The following is a 25,380-nucleotide window of genomic DNA, read 5'->3' on the forward strand; positions in this document are numbered from 1 at the left end:
GGGGGGGGGGGGGGGGGGGGGGGGGAAGAATCTTCTCAGAAGTTAGAGAAGGTGCAATATTTTGCCTTTTGAGATTACTGCTCACTTCACACTACTTAATCTCCTCTGTAAGGGCTAAAAAATTGTGAACTTAAACCCAAAAAGCACAATGTACATCACACACACACACACACAAACGTGGAATCTGCTTCTTTTGGCTTTGTTTGCTTTTAATCGGAACTGCAAAACGTGAATGTTTGTAAAGTCCAATAAACATTATGGCTCCTAAAGGTGACTCCAGGTGGGAGGGTGGGACTTCTGGCTACGCACCTGAGATGAGGGTGAAGGTGACTGAGTAGATCCCACTGTCCTTGTGTGCCTCTCCCCCCTCGGAGTAGCTGATGTCAACTTGGAACTTGACAGGTTTTTGGAAGACGGAGGGCCCACCCGATGATTTGTATTCGGCCCGAAAGCTTGTTTGGGATATAACGCTGTGACTCAGGCTGGGGATCTGTAGGTGAAGGTAAGCAATGTCAAGCCATAGACATCGAATGGAAAAGATCTTCCTTTTAGTGTCCTGTTTACTCTAGCCTGCTCCACCCTTCGGCCCTCAGCATCAACAGGACCTCATCCTACCAACCAGCTCCATTTAATTTTTCAGAATCTATCCCAGCCCTCTCCTTTTCTTCCAGCTGAGCCCTTACTGAGAGGAAGGCGTGTACAATATCAGCCTTGATGGAACTCAGGGGTTTGTCTTTGATGACCACAAAAATTTGTTCTTCTTTGTCTAAGTTGATAAAATTTCCAAACCAGGATTTCTTGGCAAGCCTGCAAGGGAAGAAAAGCAGAACAAGGAAAGCGAGGCAGTTGGGAAAGAAATCTTGGAAGAGGTTTTAGCTTGTCTCCACTGAAAGTGTCAGAAGTACCCAGGAGGTGACCAAGGTATTTCTCCTACCATACATTGAAACTATAAAGACACGCATTCTTGCGATGTATTGTTGGTATTGTACATTCATGGGAAAGAGGGAAAAATCTGGATTCCTCATATTAAGCTCATTAATTCTGGGACAATATAGTCATTTGGAAAAGCATTTGTAAGAACCATGAATGGAAGAAAAAAAATGACTGAATTCTCTTTCCTCCTGTTGGTCTCTTCTAATACTCACTCAGGGGATGATTCTGGTGTAAGACTAGACATTTCTTCTGGTGTGGGAACTGCAAGGAGAAAAAGAGTAAGTGTTAAATGGAAACAACCTGCTCGCATTTCCTTCTAATTGCAACTTTTCAAAGCAGCTCATTTGCTACCAGATGCCAAGCATAAAACAGGAAATTGCTTTTATTTTTCCATCCTTGTTTGAAGAATGATCAACAGAATAACAGAGTTGGAAAGGATCTTGAAGGTCTTCTAGCCCAACCCCCTGCTCAGGCAGGAAACCCTATACCATTTCGGACAAATGGCTGTCCAGTCTCTTCTTAAAAACATCCAGTGTTGGAGCGTTCAACACTTCTGGAGGCAGGTTGTTCCACTGGTTAATTGTTCTAACTGTCAGGAAATTTCTCCTTGATTAGTTTCCAGACATCCAGATATTCCAGATATTCCAGACATAAAAAAGGTTCTTTTAAAAGCATTTCCAGGTAGTCCTGGTAAGGCTCTCTAACTAATACAAAATCAGATATCGATATATTACAATTCTTTGCATCCCATCCCACTGGCCAGGACATCTCAGAACTTAGTTCAGCATCATCTGTTGGGACACCAAAGTTTTTCATCTCTTCTATAAATAGTACTTGAGCAAAATGAATTAGTATCCATTTTGGCAAAAGACAGTGCCAAGGTACCACTTCCTAACTTTAAACATTGCGTTCCTTCATTTAACACATTCTTTATACATATTTTAGGCAGTCCTCATTCAAACTCTACTTCTGTGCTCTTGGTTGCACTTCTGGCTTTCTTCTTCACTATCTACACAGCAATGCTTCTCAACCTGGGGCCTTTTAAGATGTGTGGGCTTCAATTCCCAGAGTTCCCCAGCCAGCATGAAGTCCACACATCTTAAAATGCTCAAAACTGAGAAACACTGGTCTACAATCATACTCAGTTCCAACGCAGCTCTTTCTCTTTACCCTCCAGCACTTCCCCAGATAGAATGGGCTGTTTTGGCTTGCCTTATGCAAGTTGAGAAGTTATGGTTAATTATAATTAACATTTACCGTAATTATATGGTGCATACAATTAAACATTCATCGCACGCCTATCATCTCAGGGAAAGTACAATATACTCACCTTGCAGTTTCCGACGATGGAAGCGTGGAGAACCAAGGAAGCTGTTCTTGATAGAGTTCAAGCGAGTTTTCCATGCCACGCCGGCCACACCAGGACTGCTGGGGGGCGTCCCGCAGGGAGTGCCGCTGGGGCTCTCTTTAGGCGTGTGCACAGGAGTGCCGAGCGGAGTGGGGAGGGGGCTTCCCCGAGGGGAGGGGTGGGGAGTGACCTGCAGCACAGATTTGGGTGGGGGTTTAGTAGAGGGGAAAAAGCAATGGGGAGAGGAGGGTGGGTGANGACTGCTGGGGGGCGTCCCGCAGGGAGTGCCGCTGGGGCTCTCTTTAGGCGTGTGCACAGGAGTGCCGAGCGGAGTAGGGAGGGGGCTTCCCCGAGGGGAGGGGTGGGGAGTGACCTGCAGCACAGATTTGGGTGGGGGTTTAGTAGAGGGGAAAAAGCAATGGGGAGAGGAGGGTGGGTGAAGGGGTGGAGAGTTGGGGGGCAGAGGGAAGGGGGTGGAGCATCGACTCTGGAGGGCCCCGTCCCTTGCTGGGCTGCCCTTGGCAGGAAGCGTCTGAGTCTTCACAGGGGCAGGGGGAGGTGATGGGAGAGAGAAGCTGAAGATGGGGCTCTGGGTGTGGGGAGAAATGGGAGGGGAGAAAGGTGAGGAGGGGAGAGCCGTGAGATGGGAGTGAGCAATGGCAGGTGACAATCTTATAGTCTACTCCCAAACAGAGTTTCACAACATGGCCCAGATTTTGAGTTTCCCCTACTGTCGCTTGGACATATTACTCGTTTTTTAAGGAATCAACTTGCTTCAAGCTCTTTGTTCACCTACCCTGCCTTGTCTATATGTCTTCATCCAGTCAGTCATGCTATGGCAAAGACAACATCCATGATTCCACCACAAAACTATGTATAATTGTCCCCTGAAGCAGGTCCAGACTTTGCCACTTAATTTTTTCTATATCACTTGTTTCCCAAACTGAGTTTGCCTTTCAGCAAGACTAACTTTCTAAAACCTCTCCCAATTGGCCATTTTTCCTACGGAGCAGCTACTGTCCACTCTAAACTTTTCCCCAGATAAATCTGAAAACTCAAACTGTTACCGTATAAAGAAACACTACCACCCTTAGGAGTTTCTCTATTCAGTCTTTTCTGTGTGGTTTTATTATGTGGCACGCAGAAATTTGCTGGGATCTCAACTGCCAGAGATACATTATGCTGGTAATAAAAATGCACCTTTCTAATGTTTAAGTGCAGGATGGGTACTTGACATTTTATGGCATAATTATCTGCTTAAAAGGCTGTGTTTTCTACTGCAGAGGTAATCATGGTTCATTGCTGAATTCTAGCTAGTAATAAAACTAACACTTTGGGTGCTACAAGAGATTACACAAAAGCATGGTTGACCATTGTACAGATAGTCCTCGACTTATAGCCATTTGTTTAGTGACTGTACAAAGTTCCAATGGCACTAAGTGACCTTCAACCAGTCCCTGAACTTACACACAACATCCCCAAGGTCATGTGATCAAAATTGGCAACCGTATTTACTGTATTTGTAAACTGTATTTACAACAGTTGCAGCATCCCGACATTATATGATCATAATTTGTATCCTTCCCAGCTGGCTTCTGACAAGCAAAGTCAATGGAGGAAGCTGGATTCACTTAACAACTGCATGATTCACTTAACAGCTGCTATGATTCACTTAACAATAATGGAAGGTCATAAAATTGGGTGCAACTCATGTAACAACCACCTTACTTAGCAACAGAAATTTTGGTCCCAACTGTGGTTATAAGGCAAGGACTATCTGTACACATGGGCTTGGTTACTAAATAACAGATATTTGTACATATGCAGAAGTAATCCACCATTCCAATGCTATCCTTATCCCAGTTAAAACAGGAGGAACACTGCCATTTGTACACCGGTACCAACAGGGCTGATCTGGATCAGGATAGATCACAAATCTGACTCAGTGGAAAAAAAATCGGGTGACAATGAAGAGGTTCAGGATGTGTAACAATCTCAGGAACAACTATCAGTAAGAAAAGAGATTCCAGCTCTGTCTGGAAAGTGCCTGACTCAAAAGAGGAATAATCTGAAACGCCTCTAAATCTACAACAGCAAAGACACAAGGAGAGCCAGACAAGAGATTCAGAATCCAGTGCAGGGCATGGGGGAAAAAAGAGGAAAGATTCTGAACTTTTTCTAATATGTTTCCAGTGGAACAGAAGAGCGACAGCATTAATTAACATTAAGCAAGATGTATTTCTGGGAGAAGCAGATTGACTCAATGGTATAAATCATCATGCTTTCCCCTAGTAACATTCTGCTATTTGATTTCCTTGATACATGGAATTTTGGACTGCTCTATGACCAACAACCCCTAATTTATATTTTGGCAATGTTCATGACATTTACCAGCTTGATTTCTAGCCGTTTACAAATGACTTGTCTGTTGATTCTGCTGACTCTGCTATCTGACGGCAACCTTTAGTTAAAAAAGACCATCTGCCTCCTGTCGTTTCTGCCAATGCTTCGGGTCTCATTGTTTAAACAGTGCTGTCTGACAGGACCCAGGAAGCAGGGCCTTCCCAGAGAGCCCTAAAGCCACTACCTCAATCTCATCTAAGCAAACTTTAAAAACCTGCTGCTTCCTCCAGGCCAGGGGTTGGATGTGTGGTGGGCCTTTTCTGGGAAAGTTTTGTACTCAGGTGTTGAGTTTCATTGTTGTTTCCAGACATGTATTGTTCTTGGTTTTTTTTATATCATTCCGACGTTCCTTTTATTATTGTACACCACCAGAGCTTTTATGGAGTTGGATGGCCTTAGACATTTGACGAATAAATGAATAAATTATGGGCAGGAAAGAACGGTGATATGGAGAAAAAGTGAATCCCTTTTTCCTTTACATGATAGTCTTCATCTGGGTTTCCCAACACTGCAGCTATTACTAACAAGCCAAAAGCAAGCATTTGGGGGCCAGCTGGTTATTCACAAAGCGTCCGCAGGCTATGGTTAAAAATAGTCAAGATGGTACAGTCGAAGCTCTACCTGCTTTAATGTGCAATGCACGTTTAAAAAAATTGGTGAAGCTCTGATCACACCATTATGGTCACCACCATGTTTTTGACTATATCCTGCAGATGTCCTTGGTTGCTCAGATATGAATCTTCTTTCCCCAGCTTAATCCTTTCCAAGTATATGGAACTATAACTCCCAAAATCCCATTCTGGTGTAGTTCAACACCAGAAAGATTGCTATAATTTCTTTTCTTGCCTCTTGCCAACCAGACTAATTATAAACTTATCCACTGGCAAATCAGCAATGTACAGATTGTTTAAATGAATAAATAAATAAATCCAAACCCTTGAGCAATGGCCTGCCCTTTAATCCTACCCCCTGCTTAAGCATATATCTCTGACTTTCCTCATCCGAGATCTACATATACCTCACCCTTCCTTCCCTATTCTGTACCTTGCCCCTTTCCCACAGAGGGATGCTAGGTGCTTTTGAAAGCTCTTCCCCCAATGCAAGTCAACAGGTGTTGCTTTTCCCTAGCATGGAAATGTAGTTATGGAAATGGGGTGGGAAGTGAGTTGTTCCAGATGCATTTTCTGGCTATCATTCATGCACTGTACAGTACACACCACATCTGCCAGGAAAACTAATACAATGTCCTCAGCACTTCAGCAATTGGAACCAAGTGCAGGATGGGATGTCAAAAAGACTAGTGAGTCTAAGGATCATTTTCCCCAACTTCCATTCCCTCCCGAAGCCTAATATTTAATTTATCCACCATTGTCTTTGTCATCTTCTGCCGCAGTTGTTTGCTGTACCCACCCATCCCTTTTACCAACATACCATTTTTTGCCTAGCCCATATACTCACCCTGGGACTACTGAGGGGACTAGAAGATAAGCCAGTGGAGGCACCACTTACAGATCGAGACCTGTGGGGGTGGAGGGTAAAGATATATATGAGGATTAGTGCTGCCTTGGAAGGAAGAAGGTGGTGAAACAGAGAAGAATATGGGATACGTATGAAACTTTGGTCTAAAATAGTGTTATGAAAAGTTTTCACCCTCCCCAATCAAAGATACCTTAAAGAAATGAATAAACATAAGAATCTTTGGACCTTACCAGCAAAGAACAGCAAAGAATTTCAGAATATATATCCTGAAATTCTTCGCTGTTCGCTACTAGTGATCATTGCTGTTCTTGCTACACAATATATATACTTAACACACAACACACATTTCATTTTATATAGAGTAGGCCTGCATTTTGGATACATTATGCCAAGACCTAGCTCTCTGAAGAAGTCACTGATGCTAGGAAAGATGGAAGAAAAGAGAAAAAACGACCAGCGGGAAGGTGGATGGACTCAGTAACAATGGTGATGGATGCCCCAATGGAAGACTTGAAGGTTGGGACAGACTGTCCTGGAGAAAATCTGTCTATGTGGTTACTAAGAATAAAAAATGATTTGATGGGACATTATCAAGCAATCAAAACCTGCACAGTAAGAAACTATCAAAATATGCCAGTGATTTAGACTAGACAAGGCATCAGAAAAAGTAGTGAAAGAAAGCAGTGACAAACTACAGACAGTCCTCGACTTACAACAGTTCATTTAATCACCAAAGTTACAACGGCACTGAAAAAGTGACATGACCATTTTTCATACTTTGCAGCATCCCCATGGTCATGGGATCCAAATTCAGACGCTTGGCAACTGACTCATATTTATGACAGTTGCAGTGCCCCAGGATCATGTGATCACCCTTTGCAACAGAAATGGGGAGGGGGGCTCAATTGTAAGTCAAGGACTACTTTCCATATTCCAATAGAAGAGATTTATATATAGATCAGGGCTGAACTGTGGAATCTTAAGTGCTCTCTGAGGTTGATTGTTGTTTGCAGATGTTTCATGACTTGACTAAGTGACATCATCAAGCAAATACCATGCTCAGACAGCACCAAAGACCTCATACTTCCATATTGTTGCCATGGAAGCAACATAAATAAAACCAGGAAGTGATGGCAGTATCTGGCAAGCTCCCCAAGGTTAAATAGAATCGAACTTGATTGGTACCTAGATGGAAGACACCAGAAAATCCTAAAGCTGCAAGCTAATCTGAAAAGCTGAAGAAAAATCCCAGAAGAAGACAGTGGTGGGGTTTTTTTTCCATACTGTTGCCAAAAATGCTACATGGATATGTCCCTGAGGTTATCAAGCACTGACTTTGATTTTGGGAAATCTTTACCTTAAAGGTACATTATCATTCTTAGAACAGCCTTAGAGATTAGCCAACCCTTAAAATGTTTGCAAGTTCCATTTTCCATGGCCAGGAAGCACACTGGAAAGGCAACAGAATCTCCAAATGCCAGATTTGAAGATCTTTTCCCCCTCTTTCACGCACACACTTAGTTGGACACAAGCTCACCTCTGACTATGTTGTGCCATCTCTATGGCCCGTCGGGCTGGGACTGGAGAACCACCATCTGTGACGCTCAAGACTTCCATGGACTTCCGCTCAGGTCGGCGTTTCCCATGTCGGTTCAACATAGGGGAGTCAACGCGCTTCCGAGGAGGGTCTGAAACATAGAAAGGAAACGAATGCAATAAGGTCTTCCATTCTGGGTGAACTTCGGAGGCTGGTGTTTATATAGGAGACATTCCACACTCAGAATAATAAATCCTTTAAACCTAATGTCCATCCACCATATCCTGGACAAAAGCTATTTCAACTTCTCCCCTCAGGATGCCACTGTAGGGCATTGCATGCCAAAACAACTGGACACAAAGAGGTTTTTCCCCCCCATCCATCACTCTGTTGAACACCTAACTCCCACAGCACTGTCTTATGCCTAAGGATATCTAATCATGTAGTAGGACTGTATTACTATTATCCTTCTCATCTTTCCTATTACCTGCTTCTATTGGCATCTTATGACTATCACTTTGTTGGTTGTATCATATGTTTTATGATTGTATCTTATGATTTATAACTGTTGCTTGTATGTATATCTATTTATTTAGCATATGGTGATATTATGTTAGCCAGGAGACTACAATGCTAAGGCAAAGTTGTATAGGTAGTCCCTGACTTCCAACTGTTCATTTAGTGACCGTTCAAAGTTACAACAGCACTGAAAAAGTGACTTATCACCATTTTTCACACTTATGTCCGTTGCAGCATCCCCATGGTCACATGATTTACATTCAGATACTTGACAACTGGTTCATATTTTATGATGGTTGCGGTGTCCTGGAGTCATACGATTATCTTTTGTGACTTTCTGATAAGCAAAGTCAACAGGGAAGCCAGAGTCAGTTAACAACCATGTTACTAACTTAACAACTGCAGGGATTCACTGAACAAATGTGATAAGGAAGATCGTAAAATTGGGCAAAACTCACCTAACAAACTTCTCAATTAGCAACATAAATTCTGGGCTCCCTTGTGGTCACAAGTCAAGGACTACCTGTAATTTGGCCGCCTGTTTGGTTCACGCTCACACACTTCCCAAAGTGTGCCACAGGAGAGGGAGCTAGCTCCAAATGGCCCACCCATTTATCCAGCCATGAATGCACTACCATTGTTTTGAAAGAGCAAGAGAAAAGAATTTGGGAATGAGAATGAGATACTAGGAGTCTGGAAATGTTGAATTTGGAGATTGAGTTCAAGATGATTTCATCTGTGCCTGTGAATCAATCTAGATGCTGTTGCACGGGCGCAGGGGCAGCTTCTTCTAATTGATTCAAAAATCCAAATTAAATCTACCCATTTCAAACATGCTAACTGGATCCGTGTTCACAAATGGTAATCACATGACCCCAGCACAGGGCCACTGTTGTAAACACATGCAGGTTTGCCAAATGTCTAATTTTGATCACATGACTCTGGAGATGCTGCAACAATTTTAAGTGCAAGGACAGTGTCAGCTGCCTATCTTCGTCTTCTTTCGTTAGCGATTACCATAACCAGGGGGGAGGGGGGCACATGGGAGGGGAAGAGTGCTGGAGGTGTGAAAGAATCTTGTGGGAAATTGGGGAGTATGGACCAAAGGTGCTAAACCAAGTCATATTTCTTGCCTTCAAGAACACCAGCCCTGGGAAAGGAATGTGCTGTGGCACCTGGAGGCACCAAATTCCCAAAACATTGGAACAAGATCTGATTGAACTGCTCTCCCGGGGAGGGGGAGGGTTTTGGACATTGGGGATTGCTTTCAAGATATGATTTTCAGGATATTTTTCTTCAGAGCTCGCCTCACTCATACTGCATTCAACACCTCTAGTAAAAGTACCTTTAGCACCTATGTAGTCAAGGGTCATTCTTTCCTAGGGAGCAAGTTGGGGGCCAGTCTGACAGACAGGGTTTTAAGTCACTTTGTTTCAGTGCTACTGTAGCTTTGAACAGTCACTAAACAAATGGTTGTAAGTCAAAGTTTATCTTTATAGGGGCAGAAGACGTCTACAAACAGCAGAGCTTTAACCAGAGGTATGTTGACGTGTATTTACTTGCTGGTCTCATCTTTCTTGTTTCCTCCATATTAGTCGGATGAAATATTGAGGGAAGAAGAACCTTAGAAATGCTTGCCATCCCTTTAAGTGTTTCTCAACCTTGGCCACTTGAAGACAGGTGGACTTCAACTCCCAGAGTTCCTCAGTCAGCCATGCTGGCTGGGGAATTCTGGAAGTTGAAGTCCACCTGTCTTGAAGTGGCCAGGGTTGAGAAACACTGCCTTGAGTGATCAGCAGTCATCACCATCACTGCTCCGCTCTTTTTCTGGCCCTGATGAAATACTTGGAGAAAGGTTTCCCCAAAATCTCACCAACATCATTGCGTGGAGGCAGGTCCTCGTCCTCACAGCTGGGATATCTCTCTTTGCGGTCAAGTAGAAGGTAATAAATCATTTTCTCCTGATTTTCTCTGAAATGGAGATCGGAAAAATGAGGGCGTATGCTTAAAATAAAAATGGATTTAATCACCTGTCTATAGAAAAGAAACAGTCCATTTTTTCTCCCCCAACTATTTGCACATGTTTCCTAACTAGCCTCTTCTCCCATCTTTCCCGCCTTTTCTATTTCTATTTCTATCACAAACCAAACCTCAATTCTATTTCCTCCTTCATTAGACGCTTTCAGACACCCTATAACACATCCATCTGAATTGCACTGCAAGTTTTTTCAATCATGGGAACTACAATGGTGAGATGATTATCCCAGCTTCTCTACAGAAGCAGAGTTCCTCCAATAAGAGTTCAAATCACCTTTTTAAAATGCCACAAAAAGGACTTAGAACAATGCATCTCCTCAGCACAAGGAGCAAACTTTAAAGTAACAGGTCCTCACCCTTCGTTCTGCAGCTCTTGCTTTAGCTTGTTCTTATCACGGAAACAGCCCAACGAGTGCATGCTATCCAACACGTCAGGGTCCAGCTCACTGACTGACTGAATCCGTCGTATTGCTACCTTCCGAGGGATCGGTTGTTCTGGTTCCGGTTCATTCTTCCCTCCTCTGGAAGAAGAAGTAGTGTGTAAATCAGATGAAGGAAGATGCTTCCCCATTAAAATCTTGAGGAATGGGATAAGAGAATGAAGACCTTTGGCAAAAGCCATTAGCAAGAATGACTTGATTTCTCAACATAAAGTTCATAAAGATTTGGAAATAAGATATATCTTTGCCATCTACCCAGTCTTACCACTAACCAACCCACCAGAACAGAAAGGCAAGGGCATGTTATGGGTTCCAACTATTAAGGAAGTCCATCTGGTGGGACCTAGGAAAAGGGCCTTCTCTGTGGTGACTTCCTCCCTTTGGAACAATATTTCCTCAGAGATAGGATTGGCCCCCACCTTGTTTCTTTTCTGCAAGGCCTTGAAGACATAGTTCTATCATTTGGAGGCAATCAAGTAGCTTGTTTGATTCTATTTTTGTCACAAGGGGTGGAGTTAAATTGCCAATTTTAAATGTTATGCACACTGCCCAAAGTCACTATGTGTGAATTGAGCATCTATATAAATTTGTTTAATAAATAGAGATAAATAGGTTTGGTTTACTGATTCAGCCCCAATATTTGTAACTTGCTTTTCTATAAAAGTAATCCAAATCTGCATATAGAAGTAGCAGCAACATAAGAAACCTTTAACTATTTTAAGCATTAATTATTTTAACTCTTCCGGGTTTGAGGCTTAACCGGTCATGTAAGACATGTAAGCATAGCTGGCTGAGGAATTCTGGGAGCTGAAGTCCACAAGTTTTAAAGTTGTCAAGGTTGCAGACTTCTGATGTAAGAGACTGGAATCAGAAGCCCTGCTCCTGAATTACATTCTTCCCAAGAGATATGTTTTAGTGGAAAAATTGAGTAACATCTATGCAGCACAGCAAAGTTGCCAAAGATTGTGGTTGTGGGACCATGTCTGCACCCTTGGTACATTTTTTTACAATGGTTAATAATTATATAAGATCATAACAGTCTATATATTGTTTAGTAGACTTTTCGTAAACACATGATCTATTGAAAACCCATTTTTTAAATTCTATAGTAATGTTTTAGAATCATTAGGGCTCACATATAGCTAAATAAATATACAGTAACTGCAGGTAGTCCTTGACCTATGACAGTGATGGCGAACCTTTTAGAGACTGAGTGCCCAAACTGCAACCCCAAACCCACTTATTTATCACCGGGTGCCGGGTATGCGTGGCACACTGGGTGGGTCATGGCTGTGGTGGTCATGGCAGACTGGGTGGATGTGGCCAAGGTGGGCGTGGTCACCTCGATGTTGCTCGTGGGGAGGGATGCCTGTGGGCAGGGTTCGGTGAGATCCAGGGGGTCTCTGGCAGGTGGGGCAGTGGGCAGGAGGCTCGTCCTGCGGGGTGAGGCGAGGCAAGGTGAGGTAGGGCTGGGGTGCCATTGTCGCAGGGCAAGGTGAGGCAGGGGCTGGGGCGGCTGCTGCCTGACACCATCGGGCCCCCCACACAGAGGCCAGCGAGCGCATGGGGGCCAACAGTGTCTGTCAGTATCCACAGCCTGCTGGCCCCTTGACCGGTGCACTCTGGGGCTCCGCAGCCCGCCACCAGAAGTTCAGAGAAGCCGCCTCTGAGCTGGACAGACGGCTGACAGCTGAGGAGGCGATGCAGTGGGTCGTGCCTGGGAAAAGGAGAGCATGCGAGGTCAGGAAGGATGGGACAGGGGGGAGGGAAACCAGCCGTGCTGGGATGCATCCGGCCACGTGGGACCTCGGCGAGTTAGCAGGCGGCTGGTTGAAGAGGGGTGGTTGCCATCTCCAAGACCTCCTCAAACAAGGGAAAAAGAGAATCAGCTGGAAATCGAATACAATCTGGAAATACTCACAAGAACCACGGGTGTTTCTGAATCTGTTCCAGCTAAAGCCACCGCATGGAGAAAAATAAACCAACGTTAGGGTCCTTTTCCCAAACATTAATTTTAAAAAAGTTACAAACTATGACTGCCCTATCCATTGCTATCACTCATCATTAAAACATGTGTTAAGAATATCTTCAGACATTCAGTATATACAGTAAAATAAACATAAGCATTAACTGAATCTTAAAACAGATTTGTTTTCAAAAGCCAGGGGCAGAAATATAGCCTGTGGGGCAGAATTGCTCATCTTGGAGATGGCACCTTAAAAATCTCTTTTGGCCTTTCCAAAAGATGCCACCAAATTATAATTTTTGCATTACGAGAGGATGTTCTAGAACAGGGGTCCCCAACCTGTGGGCCTTGGCCCACTACCCGGCCGTGGCCTGTTGGCCACCAGGCCACATGAATGGCTGGCCAGTGCTCACATGTGTGTGTGCGCACTCCCCACCACCACTTGCGCTAGCAGTGCTGTGAATGCCATGTGGGCGTTAGTGTTGCATGGGCGCTTGCGCCGGCCCGAGATTCGTGTGGGTGGTAGCCCTGCCTCGAGTGCCTCATGGGTGCTAGCCCCACCCCTAGTGTCGTGCAGGTACTAGCCCCGTCTCCAGCATTGTGTGGGCGCTAGCCCCGCTCCAATGTCATGCACGCACTCGCTCCGCCCCCGTTTGCGTTGCATGCATGCAGGCGGTCCCATACCTGCCCCTTCCTTTCCCTCCGGGCTGCCAACCTAGAAAGGTTGAGGACATCTGTTCTAGAACAATATTACCTACACATAATTGTTTCAATCAAATCCTAATTAAATTTCGAGCCAACCAGATCGTATGAAAATCGACTCTATCATGGAAGAATTCTAACCCAAATCTTCTCAAATTCCTTGTGTGTTCAATCACACTTGGCCAATAAAGAATATTCTATTCTATTCTATTCTATTCCATCCCATCCCATTTCATTCCCATTGTTTCATAGAAATTTATGACAGCCACTATCATTCTTTATATTCAAGAGTGACCCCTCCCCAGGGGGCAACTCCTCTTGTAATCTGAAATGGTGCTATCCAGGACCCTCCATCCTTTTTCCACCCCAGCATCCCAGCATGCTCCTTCCTCCATTCCTCCAGTCTTGGGAACGATAGGATGACTCACACTGAGACGTTTCTCTGGCTCCACCTCAATCATGCCCCGCAGGAGATTTTGACAGTCTGGCGGAATGAAATGGGGCATGTGAAAAATCCCACGTTTCACTTTTTCCAACAGCTGCCGTAGGTTGTCATCATCAAAGGGTAGCGCCCCCTGCAGGAGAAAAGGGTGAAAGAAATGAAGACACCACAGAAGCTTCTTCAGATTTACAGTTTTGCAGGAATTCCTTGGGTTAACATTACAAGGTAGTCCCTGACGTACAACCCTTTGTTTGAAGTTACAACCGCGGTCGTGTAATCAAAATTCAGGCATTTGGCGACTGGCATGTATTTACAATGGGTGCAGCATAGTAAGGTCATGTGATCACCGTTTGAGACCTTCCCAGCTGGCTTTTACAAGCAAAGTCATGAGGGGTGGGGGGGATCAAATTTGCGTAATGACCATGTGATTCACTTAACAACTGCAGTGATTTGCTTCACAGTCATGGCAAAAAATGGTCATCGAAACAGGCACGGCTCACTTAACAACTGCCTTGATTTGGTCATAAGTCAAGGACTACCTGTAAAAGCCAAACACTGTTTAAACATGAAGGTGTGCAACATTGGTCCTTTTGCCCTCATCTCCTTCATTAATCTTTCTTCCTTTCATTGCCATCTCCCTCGTGTCAAATATTCTCAGGACAATCATCAGAATCATTGGGAATTGGCCAGTTTATAAATCTAATAAATAATAATAATAATAATAATAAAAGTTATAACTATAGCAGGTTGTCCTCGACTTACTACAACAGAGCCCAAAATTTATGTTGCTTAGCGAGACATTTGGTAAGTGAATTTTGCCCCATTTTATGACCTTTGCCACAATTGTTAACTGAATCACTGCGGTTGTTAAATTAATAAGGTTGTTAAGTAAATCCGGTTTCCCCATTGACTTTGCTTGTCAGAAGGATACAAAAGGGGATCATGTGACCCCACGACAGTGCAACCGTCATAACTATGAGTCTATTGACAAGCACTTGAATTTTAATCCCGCCACCATCGGGATGCTGCAGCGGTCATAAGTGTGAAAAATGGTCACAAGTCACTTTTTTCAGTGCCATAATTTCGAACGATCACAAAATGAACTGGTAAATCGAGAAGTACCAGTATTATCTCTCTTGTGATTTTCTATGGCAGCCTGAAGTAGCATATATATTCTCAGTGACAACATACTGCCACAGTATTAGAGATCATCCAGTCTCAGGTAATTGAGGTAATTGATTTGGTTTGCCTCAACCAGTTAATAAAAATAATGCACACAGTTGGACGTCTTGCCTCAGGAGTCAAACGGGTTGCCCTTGCCTTGCGCTTTGGAGACCACAGTTGAGATTTCTTACACGATAAAGAGAAAAATCAACTTTGGAATTTGAGGATTAAATCAGATTTGACTAGAGAAATATTGTGGTTAATTAAAAATATATGGTTATTCAGAGTTGGAAGGGACCTTGGAGGTCTTCTAGTCCAACCCCCTGCTCAAGCAGGAGACCATGGCCTATACCATTCCAGACAAATGGCTGTCCAGTCTCTTCTTAGAAACCGCCAGTGATGGAGCACCCACAACTTCTGGAGGCAAGCCATTTCCACTGTCAGGAAATTTCTCTTTAGTTCTAGCTTGGATGTCTCTTTGATAAGTTTTCATCCTATACTTCTTGTCCTGCCCTCAAGAGTTTTGGAGAATAGGTCAACCCCCTCTTCTGTCAATATTTGACAGCCCCTCAAATATTGGAAGACTGCTATCAAGTCACTCCTTGTCCTCATCTTTGTTAGACCAGACATAACCAGTTCCTGCAACCATTCATCATATGTTTTAGCCTCCAGTCCCTTAATCATCTTTGTTGCTCTTCTCTACACTCTTTGTAGAGTTTCAACATCTTTTTTGTATCATGGTAATCAAAACTGGATGCAATATTCCAAGTATGGCCTTATCAGTGTAGTATATGCGATATTAACACTTCACATGACCTTGATACTATCCCTCAGTGGATGCAGCCAAGGACTGCACTGGTTTTTTTGGCAGCTGCAGCACACTGCTGGCTCATACTTAAATGATTGTCCATTAGGACTTCTAGATCCCTCTCACAGTTAGGTTAAAATTAGGAGAAGAATATATAATATGAATATTGGTTTTCTAGAATGTTGACTGTTAGCATTTTAAGATTGTTTAAATATTGAATAATTTAAATCAGAGAAAGGTTGTTGTATTATTATCTTTGTACTGAAAAAGTTGGAGGAAACTTTTGTTTTATATTTATGGTAATTTGGGGAGGACATTTTTTAACTTGTCCTATTATTTGTCTCCCCTCCTTATGCAAGTTTGCATTTCAATGTTTGTTTATGAAATATAAAAATGTTAGTCTAAATCAGAGGAGGGGAATTATGGCCCCTTTGTGGCTGGCTCAGGAATTCTGGGAGTTGAAGTCCACAAGTCATAAAAGGGCCACAGTTCCCCACCCCTGGTCTAAATGGATCCCTTGGGCAGAAGACAGTAGAACTAAATGGGGTGTGTGGGTGTTAAATGATCCCTGCCAAGAGTAAGCAAAAATTCTTGGGACAAGCTTACCACCAGGAGGGCGAAGAGGATGACACCACAACTCCACATGTCTGCGCGACGTCCGTCATACTTTTCCCCCTAAAGAGCAAGAAGCAGAGATTGGGAGATTGATAATTGGTTTGGGGAGGTAAGGGAGAAGATTTCAGAAAACAATGAAAAATAAGAAATCAGAAGTGAGGGTGGGAGGTTTTTTCCAAGCATTAAGAGCAACTGCAAAGGGGGATAACTATTACTGGGTTATAGCATGAAATAAAAAAAAAATAAACCAACCTAAAATGATAGTTGTTCTTCACTGTGTCCCATTTGGGAAGACAGATAAGGGGAAGAGACCTCCAGATGCTCAGGGGAAAGTTTACTTTCTGACTGAGGAGAGTTTGCAAAATCTGATCACCATGTATTAGGTTGACATTCCTTGGAAATCCATGTGTTCTAATGTAGATCTGGAGATTTCTTTGCCTCCGACTTCCTGTGATGGGCTTTTCCAGTATTTTTTTAAAATTAGGATAGTGCCCTTGCCCAGCAGAATCTAAATTTCAGCCCAAACATACATAAATAGTCACACAAACTTGAACACAGAGAATTAAGGTCCCCAGCAATGTTCTTGAGAATGGATAGAGTTTCTTTCCTCTTAACTTCAAAATATTCTTACTAGCTGGGAGAAGGATAGCAGTATAAATCTTCTGGGCAGATTTTTTTGGTGAGTTTAGAATTATATATATACACATGGTGCATGAAAGTACGTATATATGTACAGGCTCATTAGAACAATTAAAAGAATTCAATTACAGGTAGTCCTTGATTTATGACAGGTTGAATTTTTGATGGATTCAAAGTTCTGACAGTCACCACCCCCTGCAGCCATGTGATCACATTTTGGGCACTCGGCAACTTGCATTTAAAGCCACTTGCAGAGTCCCACTGTCACATAACAGAAATTTACAATAGTTTTCTGTCGGAAAGAGGTGTTTACTTCTGGTCTGAATAAAAAAGGCCCATTGTGGACTATGTATTCACTTAACAACCACCGGAAAAAATTGTAAAATCAGGCACGGTCATATGGTGACCTGCTTAATGACTGGTATGGCTTATGAGCCTAATTCCAGGCTTAATTATGGTCACAACTCAAGGGCTACCTGTATTACTTTAAAAAAGATTTGTTTTCTACCTTCTATGTTTGTTCTGGGGTGCATTGCGACTCAAACAAATATGTTATTTAAATTATTAAAAATATTTGTTTGGGTTGTCTGAAGTATTGTGTCATTCTGTGAAACTTAGGTATGTTCATCTTTACAATCTGGGGGACCCTCCGGATCTTTTTAACTTAAAACTCCCAGCAGTCCTAATAGTGAAGGATGGAGGCTGGGAGTTGTAGTTCTGGATGGATGGCCACAAGTTACCTTTTCCTGATATGTATATCTCATATATCTCATATCATATCACATATCACAGGGGTAGGCAACCTTGGCTCTTTTATGACGCATGGACTTCAATTCCCAGAATTCCTGAGCCAGCCATACTGGCTCAGGAATTCTGGGAGTTGAAGTCCACGAGTCATAAAAGAGCCAAGGTTGCCTACTCCTGAATATCATATCAATGTATAACTTGCCCTTACTCTCTCTAATTGCTGCTTCCCATAATTTCTCTTGAAACTATCTTTCCCATTGAATGTATTCTAGAAGCAAATTGTGCCAATTGAGGGAGGATAAAGCAGATTTTGAGGGGCTCCTTGTCCTGATCCATTGGACAAGGGGAGAGGGGGGGAATCAGATACCAAAAAAGATAAGGGGAGGGCACTAGGCCTGAATCCTTACCTTGATCACCTCTGGACATGCATAGTGAGGAGAACTGCAGCCCAGCATTGGGGGCAGAAAAGAAAGAGAAAGACAGAGAGATAGGAAGAGTGAAACGCCAAGGAAAGCTAACCCACAGGGCCATGGGTTCAACAAGCATGTGAAGAGAAGCCTGTGAGATTTACCAACCCTCCCCAGTCTAGGATGGATTGTGGAAATCCATGACTGTTAGATGTTTGGTGGGTTTCAGGTGCCAGGACAAACCTTCCTTGGCATCCTCGAGTCAATTTGGGAGTGGCCAATGATCCTGCTAGATGGGAATTCTGGGAACTGTAGTCAATTCCATGTGGTCCGAAGAAGACCGCTCTAGGCCATTCCACATCTAGCACAAGTGGCTTCTTTAGCAACTTCCCCACATCTCTAGAAATGGTGGAATCTTTTCTTCCTTCCCACTAAAGACAAATATGTCCTTTCTTTGAGCTCAAAGGCAGCCATCAAATGAAATTCCTATCTTTTAACACAGAAATCTGAAGACCAAGCTAAACTTGACATTTACACAATTATGAATTGTGGGAATGGCTTTTTAAAAGGAAATTATAGCTGTGAGGGGGAGGGAAAATCTTGGTAGGGATTCTGGCACCACGGAATCAACTTCCTCAACAGATGTCATTTGTTTTAAGAAAAAAGTGCCATCACTGGCACAAAGGAGCCATGGTTCGTGCAGTTGACTACATCTGTTGGCTAAATCTCATCTCCTCCGGATGTTAATAAGACAATAAATTTGGAGTTAAATGGGAGGATGTTCTGTAAAGAGTTCCCCCATCCAAGAAGATAAGATTTATATTTTCACTGATGGAAAACTGTTTCTGTCCTGCATATAGCAGATCTTTGATGAATTTTCCTCTCTACTTGCAAGCAAAGGAGCAATTCACATTTCAAATATAAAGTAACAGCAGATATTTCGGATTCATTTACATTTCAATGACAATAATAGTAATAACGTGTGACAGCAAGACGTATTTCCATCTAAAGTCAAGAAACAGCTTACCTAGGTTCCTGGACATATATCTCCTTCCCATTTCATTTTTTACATGTCCATTACATTGAACACACTGGTATTCACGCAATAATGTGTGAATCAACCCATGCAAGGAGCCATGTGGCTGACTTCCTCCCACCTCTCTCAACATCACAGACCAGCAAGACTCGGTTTTGAAGATGGCTTACCCACAGCTTGTTTCCAGCAGGCTATCTCCGACCTGCAGGGAGGCCATGCCGAAATCTGCAATCCGAATGTTGTTCTTCTCATCCAGCAATAAATTCTCAGGTTTCAAGTCTCGGTGACTGAAGGGGCCCAAATAAAACCCATGGAGATTAATCAGTGGCAGAGCACATGGGCATGCACATACACAAACATGCATGAACTTGTACTACTAAATCCCTTGAAGTTATTATATGAATAGCTCTCAACCCAGTGGGGGGATACTAGATCAGTATTAAGTACTTCCCCCCCCCTTTAAACACTGCCGAAGTACAGATTAAGAGGTTTTTTTTGTTTGCTTAAGTGGTATGCAAGTGCTCTACTGAATATTGTATGACTTGTGGCTCCACAATTATGAAATCTATTGAGACTCAAGGACCTCAACAATTCTCATGTTCTTTAGCATTATTTGATCCCAGTGGAATAAGACATTGTTTGCATAATAATGCTGACAACTAACGAACTCAGTTTATCCTAATGCGTCATGAGAATCTGTATTAAAATTTATGTTAATGGTCTATTATGTCGCATGATCCAATAAAATTTGGTAAATTTAGGAAACCATGGGGAAGAAAAGCATGAGTTTGGGTAGGGCTACCAGATTTAGATTTATATTATGATATTAAACAATATTAAATAGCAGAAAGCGTGGTGGTCGTGAGTTTTGCAACTCAAATTTGGTAACTCTGTAACACAGTCAAAGGCTGTTCGCTTGACAACATACCCTTGATACATCAGATATTCCGGTGTATTTCACTAGATTCCCTTGCTAATTTGGGGGGGGGGATCATTAAAAGTCAACAGGCAGTGCAGAACAAGCAGTGCAGTATGATGTATTTGGATTAGCAACTTCTTAAAGTATTAATCCCAAGAGTGCCCAGTTAGCTCATTTCAACCTCTCATTTATTCTTCCTCCTCAGTGAAGCTGCAAACTAGAACTGTGATTTTACTAAATTTATTGGTTTGGAAAACTTTTGTCTCTGATGGGTTGTATGCTAATATTCTTTCCAAAGATTTATTCATAAATTCAAAACAATGTATAACCCACGTTTCAGAGATATGCTTTTACAAAGCAACATGAAATTATCTAATAAACAGGGTTAAACTATATATATCCATAATTAAATGAAGCCAGGAATAGAGGCGACTTCAAAACTTACATAGATGCCTATACCAAACAAGTGAGATCTAATTCAACCAGGATGGGAATATAGAACTGTGGGGCCATCAAGAAGATGGCATTTCATGTTCTCCATGATTTGATTGATAGCCTATCAGCAACAAACAGATGCAGAACATGCCAGATGATGTGAGTAGAGATGGTCTAAGAGAACTTCTTATTTACTGGTTCTTGTTCCTGTGCTTGAAATGAAGCTTGGTGTGCATCTGCTAGCACAACAGTGATTCCCAGCCAATGGCACAAACTCCACAGATGGGATTTAGAAGTGTAGTGGAATGTAGTCTGGATTCCCAGGAGGGAGGGGCTATATTCCAGAGGGATACATGATGAGTTTGGTAGCAACAAAGAGAGTTAAGAAGACTCCTCCCTAGCAATTCCCAGAGTATATCTATAGTGATGCAAATAGTCGCTTTAGTTTGGCAAGACTTCTGCCTATAAGTGAGGAACAATAAAGGAAACTACTCAGAAGTAACTCCATCTGTCATTCTTGGTTCCCAGGAGCCTGACAAGAAGTCATGAATGGGATGTAGGAAAAGTATCTATCTAACTATCTAACAAAATGAAATTCAATGGTGAAAAAAGTAAGGTTCTACATTTAGGCAAGAAAAAACAAATGCACAGGTATAGTATAGGGGATACCTTGCTCAATAGTAGTAACTGTGAGAGGGATCTCGGAGTCCTAGTGGACAATCACTTAAATATGAGCCAGCTGTGTGCTGCAGCTGCCAAAAAAGCCAACACAGTGCTAGGCTGCATTAACAGAGGGATAGAATCAAGATCACGTGAAGTGTTAATACCACTTTACAATGCCTTGGTAAGGCCACACTTGGAATACTGCATCCAGTTTTGGGCACCACGATGTAAAAAAGATGTTGAGACTCTAGAAAGAGTACAGAGAAGAGCAACAAAGATGATCAGGGGACTGGAGGCTAAAACATACAAGGAACAGTTGCTGGAATTGGGTATGTCTAGTTTAACAAAGAGAAGGATGAGGAGGGACGTGATAATAGTGTTCCAATATCTCAGGGGCTGCCACAAAGAAGAGGGCGCCAAGCTATTTTCCAAGGCGCCTGAAGGCAGGACAAGAAGCAACGGGTGGAAACTAATCAAGGAGAGAAGCAACCTGGAAGGAGAAACTTCCTGACAGTTAGAACAATTAACTAGTGGAACAACCTGCCTGCAGAAGCAGTGAATGCTCCAACACTGGAAGTTTTTAAGAAGAGAATGGACAGCCATTTGTCCAAAATGGTATAGGGTTTCCTACCTAAGCAGGGGGTTGGACTAGATGACCTCCAAGGTCCCTTCCAACTTTATTATTATTATTATTATTATTATTATTATTATTATTATTATTATTATTATTATTATTATTATTATTATTATTATTAAGTTATTGAAATGTTAATGAAGTGTTTAGAACTTCAACTGGATGGGGCTTAAACTATGGAAGTCTGGAAACCACTGCATATATTAGATATTACATTTTGTTAGAAAAAGCAACCACTCCCAATTTTTACATATCAAGCTATGATCAAAATGAGGAAACCAGCTGGTGACCTAGGGAAATGTGTTCTTTAATAAAGAGTCAGTTGGCATTTCAATTATCAGTAGGATCCAGGGATGGGAGAAGGAACAATAATTACTATAATAAGTATTGATTTTCTTTATCAATGATAATTCAAAGTGGCCGGTAGCATAAAAACTACAGACACAATAAAAAAAAACCAATAGAACACAAATAACAAAGGTGGTGGTGGTGGTGGTGGTGGTGGGGAAACTCCCCCGAACAATAGAGAAAAATAAACCCTCAAAGAAAAATGTTTTTCTTTCTTTTCCTGCAGGAACAAAATGAGATATTGTAACCAGCTCATAATAACAAAACAGTCAGCTCACCATATAGAATAGCTATGGCAGAAATCCAAAGCTGAGACAATTTGTCGGAAAAACTTCCTGGCTTCCTTGGGGGTCAGACGGCCTTTCTTCACCAAGTAATCGAAAAGTTCACCTCCTGAGACGTGTTCCAGGACGAGGTACCTAACACATTAGAAGTCCAGAGACAGCATGACTAAGAAGCAAGGACAACAATTAAAAAGAAATTGAAAATCCATCAGACCACCATGGGAAGCAAACCCAGAATCCATTTCAACCAAGGAAAAACCATTTTCTTTGTAAAGAAAACTAAAGAGAGAAAGAGATGTAACACTTCGATCTTGAGAGCTAAAAAAGGAAAGAGAAGGGGGGGGGGAAATGAAGAATTCAAAATATTTTATATTGTTTTTACCATGATTGAATCACCAACTGTTACACAGCCCCAGAGAACAAGCAGAGCTGATTCAAGCTATGATTACATTTTTTTTTAAATAGGAAAGACTTCTGTTTAATAAATATTGTGTGAAGTTAGCTGTACATGGGTGGCTGGGTGGCAGCTGTGTGCTCTGATCGAAGGAGGGTTTGGCCTTGGCGTTCTAGAAAGTGTTTCCTGCACAGGCAGCGAAATACAGTTAATCCTCGACTTATGACCGTAATTGAGTCCACAATTTCAGTCGTAATCCATGATGGATGTAAAGCAGGTCAACATGTGACTGGACCCGGTTTTCGGATCTCTTTTGCGGTAGTCGTTAAGTGAACGCTAAGGTTGTTAAGCGAACGCCACAGTCGTTAAGCAAATCCATTGTCTACTATGAGGTGTCTGTGGAGATTCTCATCATCCAGGTTGTCTCAAAGGTGCTTTTTCAAAAGGCGACTGGACTGTTTTTTCCTTTCAGGAAAAAGATGCTTCATCAGTTGTGATCGGGGGTGGGGGGGTGGGGGTGGGATGAAATAGAATAAAAATGAGAAACAAAATGTTTTGTTCTTCTTCCTCAAGGAAAGAACAGTCCAGTTGCCTTTTGAAAGATCACCTTTGAGATCATTGTGAGGTGGTTTCTCCAGAAACCAGAAGCAAACCCTGGTTTCCAGCAAAAATGTTGCAAACTCAGTCACATGACCATAGGGTGTTGCAAACATCTGTCAATGCAGGCTGCTGGTCAATCGTTTTACGGCAGGGGGTGGGGCAGGACATCAGAACTTCATAAACCAGATAATTAGTTCCATTTTTGGAATCCACTATAACTTTGAACGGTTTATTAAGCAACTGGTCATAAGTCAAGGATTACCTGTGCATGAGCATGACTTTCACCTCTGGCACTTCCACATAGTACAGTCATGTGCTGTTTTTGATAAGAAAGAGCTTTCCATTGGGACAGCAGTCTGTTCCTCAGTTGGAACACTGTAATGTTAGGCAAGTTTAATTTGAAAGTTAATTTGAAATTCTGCAGTGTTGATGGGACTGAATTCCAAAGACTGACACGTCAGTATATAGGGAATCACTCCCATTAAAGTCAATTAAGCTTCCAGGGGAGTAAATAAGTAGTGAGGACTATGATTAAGAGAGATTTTTCCAATAATAATAATAATAATAATAATAATAATAATAATAATAATAATAATAATAATAATAATAGTAATAATCATCATCATCATCATCATCATCATCATCATCATCTATATAAATAAAAATGTAAATGTTCGTTTGTTCAAAATCTTAAATCTCCGAAAGTTCTTCACCAATTGCTTTGAAATTTTGATACAACGTTGCATTCGAATACGCGCGTGTTTTTATATACCTATATTATATAGATGTCACACCTGTGACAGGTAAAAACATGCTTTTTTTGAAAAACAGTGCCATCTGTTGGACGTAAATTTAACCAGACTGAGCCACAGCAACGCGTGGCTGGGTACAGGTAGTAGTAGTAGTAGTAGTAGTAATAATAATAAAAAAAATAGAGAGTTAGAGACGTATCAAAGTTGAACCTGAAATGTGGCATTCTCAATGTTATTTGACTGAATTTTTATGAATAAAATAAATAAATGTTTATTTTAATAACAATATATAAAAAAAGACTTTAGCGTAGCTTTGAAAACCATTGGCTGTGTTAAAATGCACCTCGAGCCAGTGGGATTAGGCAAAGGTGAGCTACATGACCTAAAATAAAAGCTGGAAATACTTTTCCAAAAATCCTTTTTTTTAAAACTGATGGTATTTTAAGGGAGAGGTCTGCCTACTTTTACTTTTGAACCTTGGGAAAGTCCACAGATTCTGCTGATACTGAACAATTCATATAAAATAGTCAAGTCAAAGTCAAATTACCTGGGTGCCCAAAATAGAAAACTTAATTATATAGTTCTGAGTTTCTCACTATGTAGTCATTTTTTTTTCGGATGAAGAGAACATGTGTTAATTTCAAGGTCTCTCTACACACATCTTTCCCAGTGGATTGCAGCCTTGGGATTACCTCTCTCTTGCTCGTGTTCTGCTGTCCTAAACGGGGTTCCAGGGGATCTCCTTCTTCTCCTCCTTAAGGCAGAGGTCCCCAATCCCTGGCCCCTGGCCCAGTTCAGACCCAGATCGCAGAAGTGGCAGGCAAGCACACGCACAGTTCCACTTGTATCTGCAGCGGATGGGCGAGCATGCGCACAAATGGAACTTCACACATGCTTGCCCGCCACTCGTACAGAACCATCCCCTCCCCCCCATCCCCGCCAAGCCGGAAAGGTTGGAGATCGTTGCCTTAAGGCAGACATGTCAAACACAAGACCAGGGGGCCAGATGCGGCCCGCAAAGTGGTTTCATGTGGCCCGCGAAGCCATCCTGGAAACAGTGAGGGAATGGCCCCCTCTGCCTTGGCCCTGGCCCAGGCTGGCCAGGAGCCAATGTACAATTTTGTGGTGG

The 25,380-nt window shown here is 42.3% G+C and overlaps 1 protein-coding gene across 2 annotated transcripts in view; it reads right to left on the reverse strand.

Moving 5' to 3' along the window:
* The window catches only part of LOC107282454 (serine/threonine-protein kinase BRSK2), a 59,130-nt gene that overhangs the window by 4,893 nt on the left and 28,857 nt on the right, over positions 1-25,380 (reverse strand). For both annotated transcript variants that reach the window (XM_015810230.1, XM_029283013.1), the window contains exons 4-17: positions 22,500-22,640; positions 19,393-19,509; positions 18,187-18,220; positions 16,385-16,453; positions 13,793-13,939; positions 12,618-12,649; positions 10,613-10,777; positions 10,093-10,190; positions 7,701-7,851; positions 6,143-6,203; positions 2,264-2,471; positions 1,146-1,194; positions 684-807; positions 310-490 (exon numbers count right to left, since the gene is read on the reverse strand). In XM_015810230.1, the coding sequence (XP_015665716.1) occupies positions 310-490; positions 684-807; positions 1,146-1,194; positions 2,264-2,471; positions 6,143-6,203; positions 7,701-7,851; positions 10,093-10,190; positions 10,613-10,777; positions 12,618-12,649; positions 13,793-13,939; positions 16,385-16,453; positions 18,187-18,220; positions 19,393-19,509; positions 22,500-22,640 (1,577 nt within the window). The remainder of the gene's footprint in view (positions 1-309; positions 491-683; positions 808-1,145; positions 1,195-2,263; positions 2,472-6,142; positions 6,204-7,700; positions 7,852-10,092; positions 10,191-10,612; positions 10,778-12,617; positions 12,650-13,792; positions 13,940-16,384; positions 16,454-18,186; positions 18,221-19,392; positions 19,510-22,499; positions 22,641-25,380) is intronic.

This window comes from Protobothrops mucrosquamatus, unplaced genomic scaffold (assembly GCF_001527695.2).
Source record: "Protobothrops mucrosquamatus isolate PMUCROS unplaced genomic scaffold, P.Mucros_1.0 scaffold8, whole genome shotgun sequence".
NCBI classification, from domain to species: Eukaryota; Metazoa; Chordata; class Lepidosauria; order Squamata; family Viperidae; genus Protobothrops; species Protobothrops mucrosquamatus.